The 12,195-nt window shown below is 41.5% G+C and overlaps 1 protein-coding gene across 5 annotated transcripts in view; it reads right to left on the reverse strand.

Moving 5' to 3' along the window:
• Positions 1-12,195, reverse strand: part of ATP13A4 (ATPase 13A4) — a 120,302-nt gene that overhangs the window by 87,050 nt on the left and 21,057 nt on the right. For 2 of the 5 annotated variants that reach the window (XM_036445083.2, XM_036445078.2), the window contains exon 2: positions 661-834. The exons of 2 other annotated variants lie outside the window; for them this stretch is intronic. In XM_036445083.2, the coding sequence (XP_036300976.1) occupies positions 661-834 (174 nt within the window). Of the gene's footprint in view, positions 1-660; positions 835-12,195 lie in introns of those variants that run through there. One more of the 5 variants, XM_036445089.2, reaches the window with a different exon arrangement.

The following is a 12,195-nucleotide window of genomic DNA, read 5'->3' on the forward strand; positions in this document are numbered from 1 at the left end:
ATCCGGCAGAAACTGTGCACATTGCCTAAGTGTAATGAGTGCTGGAAGAAAGTATTATGGGAGCAAATATAGAAAAACTCACTTAATGCCAGGACCTTGGGTTAGCAGAGGAAGCCAATGACCTTGGGGACAAGATGGTTGCATTTCCTACCCAAGCATATCTGCAGGATGCAACACACTCCAGTCAATAATTGTGGCTCTCTCAGATGAGCAGGGGAAAATAGAATCCTCCTGAGAGGAGTGTTCCTCCTCTTCAACCAACCTCTTCACTTGCTTCCTCAGAGTCGCCCCAGTGGAGTGGGCTGGGATAGGCATGAATATGTCAGCATGTGGGGGTTGGTGGGGGAAGGGTCAATGTGAATTTTGTAGGTTGTAGCCAGACTTAACTACTTCCCATTACCTATTATTTTTAGCTATTCACGTGGTAATTTTCTGCTCTGATATTCATATAACTCACACGTTTAAAAGAAATACCTTGTGAAATCCCACGATATACAAATTATTGAATTCTTGGTGAATATGTAAAGGCAAGGCTGTGATGTAATCTGAGGCTGGAGCCTCCTCCTGCCACCTGCTTTGTGCACATCTCTCCACATACCATCCCATCACACATTGTCTAAGAGAAAGGGCCCCCAGGTACAAAACTAAGTACACACTTACTGTTGTCCTCAGCAATACTACGTCTGCTTCTTGCAAGGAACACGGGACACAATTTGCCCATACATGCCAAGCAGGTTTCCAGTAAAACACCAAGGGGAGGATCCCAAATGAGAAGATGGATCCAGCGAGGCAGAGGGCTTTCCGGCAGCCGTGAGTCTGGTAGCCGAATATCTCCTGAAGCAGAACCAAAAGGAACCGAAATATTGGTTAAGCAGAATAAACAACAAATACACAAGTTGGAATTTTGGTGATGAAACTGAGAGCAAAGAGTAAAGAAGTCAAGCAGGATGAGGGGAGGACATGGAGAGGGGTGGATGGAGTGGGGAAGAATCCCTGACAAAGGGGTGTGAGATAGGATCACAGGCCTCCAGGAAGCTGCAATATAACTGGAAATTCCAAGTGCCAAGCACTATGCTAGGTGCTATGTTGTCTAATTTGAGTCTCACAATCTCTCTCTGAATAGGCTATCACCCTCATTTCATAAGTGATGACGCTGAGCTCAGAGAGGCTAAATAGAATGACTTGTTCAAGACCACATAGCTAAGAAGTTTGGCTGCCAATATTCAAACTCAGGTCTTTCAGCCTCCAATTTTGAACATAGTCCACAGCCTTTGGAGATATGAACAGGTGACAGGTGACCGAAGCACTAGGTGACCCCAGCAACCAGTGATTCCTTTGGCTAGGACCAATAGCCTACTGGTTAAGAAGGACTAGAGCCAGACCTTGAGTTTGGGTCAGGATTTGGTGAAATGCCACCTTGCCTTTGGGAATTTTATTCGTTCACACACTCCTCTCCTGTTCAATAGCCAAAAGAATTTTACAGAAAGAGGGGGAAATCATAGAGACTATTTGGTTTACTTTGACTGATGCCTATAGGGCACCTGCTCTGGGCCCTGGAGGATACAAATATGAAAGGAATAAGAGTCTTACTTCTAATAATTTATAATTTGTGCAAACTTCTTCTTTCCAAGTAAAGCCTGGGACAGAATAGAAAACCACCCCTGAAGTTTACGGCCTCAGTTTCACAGCTATATTCCACGAAGCCATAGGCACATTTTTATACTGGTTAGAATGGCTCAAATTGAGAACTAGAGAGCCCTGGTTAAAAGCACATTTTCTGGACCGAGACACTTTGGGTTCAAAGCCTAACTCTGCCACTCACTGGGTGAAATCTTGAAGAAGTTATTTAACCTCTTTATTCCTCAGTTTGTCATCCATAAAATGGGAGTGGTGAGTAATATAAAGCAGGGGTAGGGAACACCCAGCCTGAGGGCTGTATAAGATCTACAAAATCATTTGATCTGGCCCTACAAAAGCATTAGGGGTGAGTTAATTAAATATTTGACCAAATATAGCAGGTTAATTTTAGGTTGATTTTCTGTGGCCCACAAATGATGTTATAAATATCCAAATGGCCCTTGGCAGAAAAAAGGTTCCCCATCCTTGCTATGAAGCCTAAATTATTTAATACATGCTAATGCTATGTAAGCATTTACTGCTGCTGCTGTTGTTACTGCTACTATTATATTATTCTATCATTTCCCGAAGCATAGATCTAAAATTCTACCGCTTTATTTATTGGCACTTAGATCTAAGAATTCCTGGTGTCAATAGTTCTGCTCTTGTTAGAATTTCCTGTTGAGATGACAGGAGCAAGAACATGCAACTTTAAATCCACCAGCTTCTCTGTCTTCCTTGATAAAGATTATATTATCAGAAAAGGTTCTGTGATCCTTGGCTGAAAGTTGCTTCATTTGTAATTAGGCCCCTCCCTCTCATTAGCAACACATACAGGTGTTCAATGGCTTGTGTGGGTTTGGCCCACATTTGATTTTCCTTTAATAAAATGTTCACATTGACTCAGAAGTACAAGCTCTTGCCTGAGTTTGCAAAATAGAAAGTCTATCCTCTACCAAGCTCACTCGCTGCTCTCCAGATGTCCAGCCTGAAACAATGCTTTGTTAATCCCACATTGTGTGGGGTCCCAATCCTAAATTCCATGTCTGTCCTGAGTCCATCCTACCATCTTTTCCCATATGCCTTTTTATGTCTGACACTTGAAAATAGATCAACTTCTCCCATCCACCTGAGCTATTTTATCATCTTTTAAAAATATTTAAAAGCTTTCTCATATTGCCATTGAGCCCCCTCTATTCTGCCTGAGTTATGCCAGTTCTATAGCACAAACCTTCCTGTTACCACATATTTTTTCACAGACTATGCAATAAGAACCTCTGTAGTTTTCAATGTCTTCATGCTCATTATCAAAATTAAGTAAGCAGCAATGACTATCCTCATTTTCCGGCTAAGAAAAACTAAAGTTTAAAATTATTATATATAATCATTATTATTAGCAACTATTGAGTAACAATGATAACAGCTAGCATTAATTGAATACTTAAAAGCACTTCAACAAGCACTTTACACATTAGTTTTTAAAAGTACCAAGTAAAGCTCATTCATAACTCAAAACTGAGCTTCCAGTTTAGACCTTCGCAGTATAAGGAAATAACCTAACTGGCCACTGTCACTCTAAGGCTCTTTTTCATCCATCCTAAATTTCCATTCAACTTAATAAATGTTTTTTTAAGTGTTCCCCAAATAGTTGGCACATGTTAGACACAGAAATGAATGAGACCATGTCTCTAACTTCATAGAAGCTCATTCATTCAATGGGAAGAGAAACACAGAAGTAAATAAGATTAGATAAGGTTAGGCGATAAAAGGGTGACTACAAAAATTGTCATCTAAATGAGTACTATTTGTAATGCTGGACAACAGGGGTAGATCAGAAGTGTCCCAGGTGAAGTTTCCTCTAGTTATACCAGTGTATTACTCTGAAAGTTTGCCTGCTCTCAGTCCTGTGGGCACTACAACCCCATTTAGTAGCTCATAACCCATAATCCCCTGCCAATTTTCAGTAGAAAAGCTGAAATAATGTGGATAAAGAGTGTTCAATTACTGTTTATTAAAGTAAATTGAATTGGACTAATTTGAAGTGAATTTCATTGCAGGAACCATTAATAGATACGAGGTTTAAAATTGCAAAAATTAGCATGGCGCTCTTTATTACCACCCCGTAGCAATTTATATCCTACATTATGGAGTGCCTTCCATCTCCCTGAATATGCTTCAGGGAAATATCCCAGCTACCCACATCCCACCCTCCCTCACTTCCCACAAGAAGGAAGCAATCAGCCAAAAATAGAATACTGAAAAAATGTCAAAAGAATATTACACTCATGACAGTATATGTGCATTAGGAAATAACACACCATCCCTTTTTTTATCCACCTCCAAACCACAGATGCCTCTCCTCCCACTGTCCCTAAGTTTCTAATCTCTTGTACCTTTAAAGGGCTTCAACTTTGGCTCCCAGTTGTATAGGCCTTCTCCTCGACAGAGACCCTGTAATCAAGAAGTCCAACTGTGCTCCCCAAAGCAATGGTTTAAACTTTGTCATCAAATAGTGGCCAAAGCCATCAGAACCCCTGAAGAATCTATAGACCCCCTCCCCTCCCAGAAAAATACACAGAGGTGCGTACACATAAACCACAGAGATTCAGGAGGTTCCCGGGGTCTAGAGAAGACCCTGCCTTAGGGCGTTCCTGAGGCCGAACCAAGGCCGATCCTTCACAGTTCAAAGACTGTACTTAACTCAGGGCCTGACACTGAGTAAGCACTTGGTGAGTGGAGAGGCATGAAGACAGGGGCTCACAGGAATGCAGGGGAGGGTGAGAGGGTGACAGTGAGAGCAGGGAAGGGGCTGATTCCAAGAAATTATACAGGATGACATTTTCTGGGGCTCCACCAAGTCCTGAGAGTGGGTCTCAGCCTTCTCACCCATGGCCTGCCAGCAGAGCAGACTCAGGTTAATCAGGTCTCAGAGATGGATGTAATGAGAGAGGGAGATGTATGTACATAACTGTCCACCAACCAGCTAAATATATGGTAGGTATGAAGAGTTTGTTTTCTCCTGCCATGGAGTCATAGCAAGCATAGTGCTGAAAACAGGCTCTGGAGCCTTCTCTGAGCGTCTCCACCCTGAGTGATATGCCTTCTTTAAACATATTAATTCATTGCATCAAATTACAAAGGCTGTTGGTATGAAAGCCATTTGTTCTCTTTAAGACAAGTTTGCTTTTTCTCTACTAGCTTCATTAAATATTTGAAAGTTTAAATAATTCATTTTTTAAAGTTTACCTCCCTAAGGATGATCTCTTTTCCCTTACTTTGGGTGGGGAACCCATGCATCATAACAATTCACCTCATTGTTTACCTCAACCGCAAGCCCTATTCAAATTTCTGCCTCAGCATTTCCTTATTTCACACACTTGCTGCTGAAGGACGATTTTCTAAGTGTCCTATAAGGTAACTGGACTTCTAGATCCAGGTGAGGAAATTTTAACTTGAATGATATATCCAGAACCTTAAATTGGAGGCTTAATAAAATATGGTCTACTAAGTATTTCTTAAAACTTGGTTGTCCTGTTATTTTCATATAAATATTCTGATATCTACATTTTCTCAAAAATAAATCAGAAATTGTAAGTCCTGGCAGTGTATCTCAGTTATTAGAGCATTGTCCCTATACACCAAGTTTGCAGGTTGGATCCCTGGTCAGGGCACATACCAATGTTCTACTCATATGACATTCATACATGCAATCAACCAATGAATGCATGTATGAGTAGAACAACAAATATCTCTATCCTCTCTCTCTCTCTCTCTCTCTCTCTCTCTCTCTCTCTCTCTCTCTCTCTCTCATCAATAAAAGTTAAAAATAACATAACATAACATAAATCAGAAATTGTGACCACACTGTACCCACATCCTTGCACTGTAAGAATCATTTAAAAAGCATCAAGACACATGTGCTTAATCACCCAGGGACTAACCCACATGTGTCAAACACAAGGCCCGTGGGCCAAATCCGTCCTGCCAGGCCTTGCAATGTGGCCCGCACCGTGCTGTCATCACTGCACTCCGCTGTGTTTCCATCACAATGACAGTTTATGACTGTTCAGTAAACCATTCGGCCTGTGATTTAGGCTGGATTTTAGATTTTGGCCCCTTCTCTGATTGAGTTCGACACCCCTAGACTAACCCAACACCATCGGGTGAGAAGGAGCCTGAAGTGTGTCCATACAGGAAGATCTTAAACAGCACCGCAAACAAATCAACTCAAGCAACATGCAGTATGGATGACTCTTAGAAATGTAGTAACTCGTAAGTGAAACAAGTCAGTAAGAAGAATTACATCAACATGAAAACCTTTTCATAAAGTTAAAAACAACTAGAATTGAAAATATATATTTTAGGATATGGTTAGGTAAAAGAAAACTCTATAGAAAGGAAATCCAGGGAATAATGAACACATGAGGCAGGACAATGCTTACCAGTACTGGGGCAAGACAGGGAAATAAGGGGCTACATTGTCAAGTGTATGCTGTTGTCAAGGTCCCAGCTTGTGCTTGGGGTGGTTGGGTCATCACCTGATTATAAAGAGCACACTGATTATAACTAACTAAAATGAATGCAACACAGTGTGAGTAAACAATGACAATGTGTCATGGATCAAGGATATCGACAGTCTAATTGTGAGCACTGAAGTCTTAGGGGGTAAAGGAAAAAAGAATCAACCAGAGCAAGTAAGAGATGCTTACCTTTTAATGAGCAAGTAGTCTCCCGTTCCCATGGCCTTCCCACGCTTTTTATTTCTCTCAACACTGAGGCCACATGTTAGATTCTGTATTCTCAGCTCATACCTGGAATGCTCGTTGGAGGTGCTGCCAGTGATTTATAACCAAACCAAAGGTAATTTTGCCCCCAAGTTGGCAATGGCTGCAGATAGTTTTGATCATTCTCATTGGGTTAGAGGTACCACTGATGATTAGAGACCAAGAATATTGCTAATTATCCTACAACACAGATGACAGCTGCCCAATGCCCAACCTTCACAACAAAAAATTATGTGTCCAAAATAATGCCATGGTTGATCAGCTTGCTGCAGGTATTTGAGTTTCACTGACATAACCAAGTGCCAAGGATGTCATCCCCAGAGAAGAACTAGAACATTTTGATATGAAATCTATAGTAAAAAAAAAAAAAAAAAAAAAAAAAAAAAGGATTTGCACTTAATGCCAAATGACCACTAAGATCAGTAGTGGTCAGAGCAACTCATTTTGCAGCTGAGGGAACCGCGGTGCTCAGAAAGAAAACTGCCCATGCGGTCTGCTTCTGCCTACTTTCCTGCCCTGAGCCACTCTATCTCACTCCTGCAGCCACCAGGACTCAACATTTCCTTGAACTAATGAAGCTCTTTCCTGCCTTGGCATCTTCCCATGGCTGCTGCTATTTCTCTTCCTTTTAAGCCTCCTTTAAAAGTCTCCTTCTTGGATAGGTTTCAGCCAATCTCCTATATTTTAATTATAAACCCCTGATCTCACACAACCTTTACCACTACTTTTTTCTGTCATTTGTACAATTTGCAATTAGTATTTTTTTTTTTGCTTTCTTTTCTAACTGTTCCTCTTTTCTGTCCCCACAACATTACTTTAAGTTCTGTCCATTCAAATTTGTTTCCTCCAATTCTGTTTACCCAGCACCTAGCACATTATCTGCACATAGTCAACAGTAGATATTTGCTGAATGAGGAAATAAATAAATGAGTGACTTTACTGGAGAAAAGAGGGAAGGAAGGGAGGAAGGGGAAAAGGAAAGGAAGGGAAACACTATAAATACTCTTGAACACTAAAATTAAATCAGTCCACTATGGGAAGGGGTTAAAAAAATATAAGCAACCCCCAGACACAGCTCTCTGCCTTTGGCCATTAGGAAATGTTAGCTAATTTCATTATTTGCATCACACTCAAGATAATCTGTAAGGCTACATTTCTTAAACAAGTGTATTTTCTTCCTCCCTATAATCTGTCTCCAGAAGTTCAAAAGTTGCTAAAGACTCAATATCACAATCTTCTTGCCTTCAACAGATAGACAAGAGTCTGGGCTGGAAGCGACAAACTAATTTGGACAGGCTCCTGCTCTGGACTAAAAGGTATGTTCACAGTTACCTCAGGGTGAGCTGTGCAAATTTCCCAGTCTTACAAAGAATTTTTTTAAAGGAGTATTCTCCAATGATGACTACTTATGTCCCATTTTCCATGAACAATGTTGACATTTGTTGAGTGGTAATAAGAGTGAGCCTTGAGGGGATCTTTAGGAGTTAAGTGGCCTGCCCACCAGCCCCTATCTCATAGTAGACTGTAAGAAAGTCATTTAACTCCACTTAATTCCTGGCTTTGGAATTCCATTTTGCTCTCCTTCCTAGCTTTGGAATGCTACTACTCTGACCATTGAGTCTCAGTTCTCTTGCCTCAACATTACTACACTCTGGGAAACAGTGAAACGATACTAGTGTCAGGTATTTGGTCCCAGAACCAAGGAACTCATCACAGAAACCTTTAGGTGCTGCAACCCCAGCATACAGCCCTCCAGGTGTCTTTGCTTCCTTTGTGCCTAAGGTGTCTGAGACCACAAGGAAGGCAGGTCTGCTGGAGATGAATTTCCCACACTTGAGGGTCTGACAGGAAAGATGATGAATTGAAAAAATAAGTTAATTCAGAGAACACATTGTCATATGTTTTCTGGAGGGAGATGTTATTAGTTTCAAATGATAAAGATGTACAACTAAGATAAGGAAAAACTTTTCAGGAGAATTGCTGCCTGAGTGAACTTGAACGAATTGCTGGAATGTCAACAGTTGCATAAGGAGAGTTGGGGAGAGAGCTTGCCAGACGGAGGAACTAGCTTTCACCAAAGTTGCAAAATCTGAAAACATCGAATGTATTGAAGGACAAATGTCAGTTTAAGGTGTTACAAGTCAATGCATCATTGTGTTACAAGGAACCCAGTCACATATGGCCAAATAATGCACCTTTCGGTGGCACGTTGAGATTCTTAAACACATATACTACTACAGCTAGCCATTGGCCAAAAGAGTTTGCTGAGCCCATAAAAACCACACCTCCATTTCGCCCTCTACAACCAGCAGGTGGACCTCTCCTGGCTTCTCTAGAGCTGGGGCCCTTGGGCAAAGTCAGGGTCAGAGGTGCCACTGCCTCTGGACATTCTGACTGGGCAGCAGCTGTCTGGTTATGGAGGCAAGATGGACAGACATGCTTGGGATTTTAGTGTCCTTTGACTAATCAGGATTTCCTTTTCTCAGCCCAGGAGGTTGTCAGCCTGGACTGAGGAAACTCCTCCTTATCACATGGGTTGGCAGCAAGGTAACAAGGGGATAATTTGGCTGAAGCTCATGAAAACACACAGTTCGTGTGAATGGTTACTTCTTATTGAGTCTCACTCATCCTAAATATAGATTTTCCATATTCGGTTTTAATCCTCATAATTCCATAGGGAAGATAGCATCAGCTGTAGGTGAGAAATAAGGTGAGAAATAAGGTAAAGTCCAAGGAAGTTAAGGAGTGTGCTCAGAGTCATCCTGCTGGTAGGTAACAGAGCCAGATTCTTCCTACTTAACCTAGGAAATCCTTCTGCCCAAGAAGGCTGTCTCTCTTCAAGGCACTCCCTCTTCAGCTCTCTGATATTATCATCTGGCAGGTGTCAAGGACAGTACTTGAACATGTGCTGACTGCTTACATTTGAACTAAGGAATATGCTGCCCAGACAAGTTCTTAGGTTCCCTTAAACAGGTCTTTACAAGCTTCAAACTGCAGACTGAGAGAGTATGGGCAAGAAAGACTCCACCCAGCAACCAGATGGCTGTTTCCACAAGTAACATTTTAATCTTCTGATTTGGCAATCTTGGGCCAGAAGCATTTCCTAGGTTCTCACATGATGCTTAAATGAAAACTTTTTTTAAAATATATTTTATTGATTTTTTTACAGCGAGGAAGGGAGAGAGACGGAGAGCCAGATACGTTGATGAGAGAGAAACATTAACTAGCTGCCTCCTGCACACCCCCTACCAGGGATGTGCCCACAACCAATGTACATGCCCCTGACCGGAATCGAACCTGGGACATTTCAGTTCTCAGACCGATGCTCTACCACTGAGCCAAACCGGTTTTGGCGAAAACTTTTCTTTTGCTGGTTATGTCTGAGAAATATCAGACAGACAGAGCACAGACAGGTCAGTATCTGGGACTACCAGCCCCGCCCTGTCTGGGAGCTTACTCGCTGCACTGACTTATTCTCAGAATGAAGACCTGAGACAAGGCAGAACAAGAGAAAGGCCACATTTAAAGATGGATTCAAAACCTGATTCTGCTACTTATTGATTGCATTATAAAATAAGGTTAAAGGTATATATACTGTGTGATTCAGCAATTTTGCTTATATCTTCTCTACAGAAATGTGTGCCGTGTGCACCAAAGGATGCAAAATAGAAAGAGTCAAAGCTAGAAACAATCTAAATTTCAGAAACAAAAAAAAACTGACTTTTTAAAAAGTATTGGGTTGGCAACTACGTAATTGCGGGTTTCACACATATATGGCTTCAGTTGAATTTTTAGGTTTGCAGACGTAGTACAAATGTAAAACACATTTTGTTATTTGATAGTTGGCTATTCAGCTGTTAATCAGTAAAAAAAGTTTTTTGATGTGTTTTGTAGTTTTCGTTTGGCGTTCGTTGAAAAATGGAAAATCAAAAGGAACATTTTCGTCATATTTTGCTTTTTTATTTCCGCAAAGGGAAAAACGCATCGCAAGCTCATAAAAAGTTATGTGCTGTTTATGGTGACGAAGCCTTAAAAGAACGGCAGTGTCAAAATTGGTTTGCCAAATTTCGTTCTGGTGATTTTTCACTCAAAGATGAAAACCGCTCTGGTTGTCCAGTTGAAGTTGATGACGCCCTAATCAAAGCAATAATCAATTCGGACTGTCACAGTACAACACGTGAGATTGCAGAGAAGCTTCATGTATCACATACATGCATTGAAAATCACTTAAAACAATTTGGCTATGTTCAAAAACTCGATACATGGGTTCCTCACGAACTGAAAGAATCACAGTTAACGCAACGCATTAGCAGCTGCGATTTGCTAAAGAAACGTAATGAAAATGATCCATTTTTAAAACGACTGATAACTGGCGATGAAAAATGGGTTGTTTACAACAATATCAAGCGGAAAAGATCATGGAGCAGGCCAGGTGAACCAACTCAAACAACATCAAAAGCTGATATTCATCAAAAGAAGGTTTTGTTATCAGTTTGGTGGGATTACAAAGGAATTGTCTACTTTGAACTCTTACCACCCAACCGAATGATCAATTCTGATGTCTACATTGAACAACTAACGAAATTAAACAATGCAGTTGAAGAAAAGCGGCCCGAATTGACAAATCGAAAAGGTGTTGTATTCCATCATGACAATGCAAGGCCACACACATCTTTGGTCACTCGGCAAAAATTAATGGAGCTTGGTTGGGATGTTTTGCCACATCCACCATATAGTCCTGACCTTGCACCATCTGATTACTTTTTGTTTCGATCTTTACAAAACTCCTTGAATGGTAAAAATTTCAATAATTATGATGATGTCAAATCGTACCTGATTCAGTTTTTTGCTAATAAAAACCAGAAGTTTTTTGAACGTGGGATTATGATGCTGCCTGAAAGATGGCAAAAGTCATTGATCAAAATGGGCATTACATTACAGAATAAAGTTATTTAGTTCCATGAAAAAATTGTCTTTGATTTTCTTTAAAAAATCCGCAATTACTTAGCTGCCGACCCAATATAATCTAGATTAGAGAATCCAAGATGGCTGCACAGGTAAACACCTAGCCGCAGCCGCGCACAACAATTTCAATAAAATACAACTAAAATAAAAAATGGACATTACAGCCGGGACTGGTTTGGCTCACTTCATAGAGCATCGGCTTGGAACCTGAGGGGCCCAGGGTTCGATTCCGGTCAAGGGCATGTACCTTGGTTGCGGGCATATCCCCAGTGGGAGGTGTGCAAGAGGCAGCTGATCTATGACTCTCTCTCATCGATGTTTCTAATTCTCTATCTCTCTCCCTTCCTCTCTGTACAAAAATCAATATAATATATATTTTTTTTAAAAATGGACATTACCCAGAACTACAGGAAAGTTGACTGACTGGAAATTCTACAACGAGAAGCAAGGAGAAAACCAGAAGGAAGAGCGGAGGAGCTGTAAAAGCCTAAGGTACGGAGACACGTGGTGCGCACTAAGAGGATGGAGCCGGAGAGGAGGGGCGGTTGAGTGCCTAGCTGGCGTTCCCTAGCGGGAAGGAGATAAAAGCTCCGACTATGCTGGGCCCCAGTTCCGACTGCTCTGAACCTGGGTTCTAGGCCAGACCCCGGGGACCCAGGCTCATCCATGGGGAGCTGGGCTATGAGGTGGAACCCCGGGGAAGAAGTGAAAGGAGGTCCTGGAGGCGTGCACTTTGCTCGCAGAGAAGGGATGGTTGGCTGTGCCGTAGGATTGCCCTGGCGGGAAGGAGACAAAAGCTCCGGACTGCTCTGAACACCACCTCCAACTC

Source organism: Pipistrellus kuhlii, unplaced genomic scaffold (genome assembly GCF_014108245.1).
Source record: "Pipistrellus kuhlii isolate mPipKuh1 unplaced genomic scaffold, mPipKuh1.p scaffold_m20_p_2, whole genome shotgun sequence".
In the NCBI taxonomy this organism is placed as follows: Eukaryota; Metazoa; Chordata; class Mammalia; order Chiroptera; family Vespertilionidae; genus Pipistrellus; species Pipistrellus kuhlii.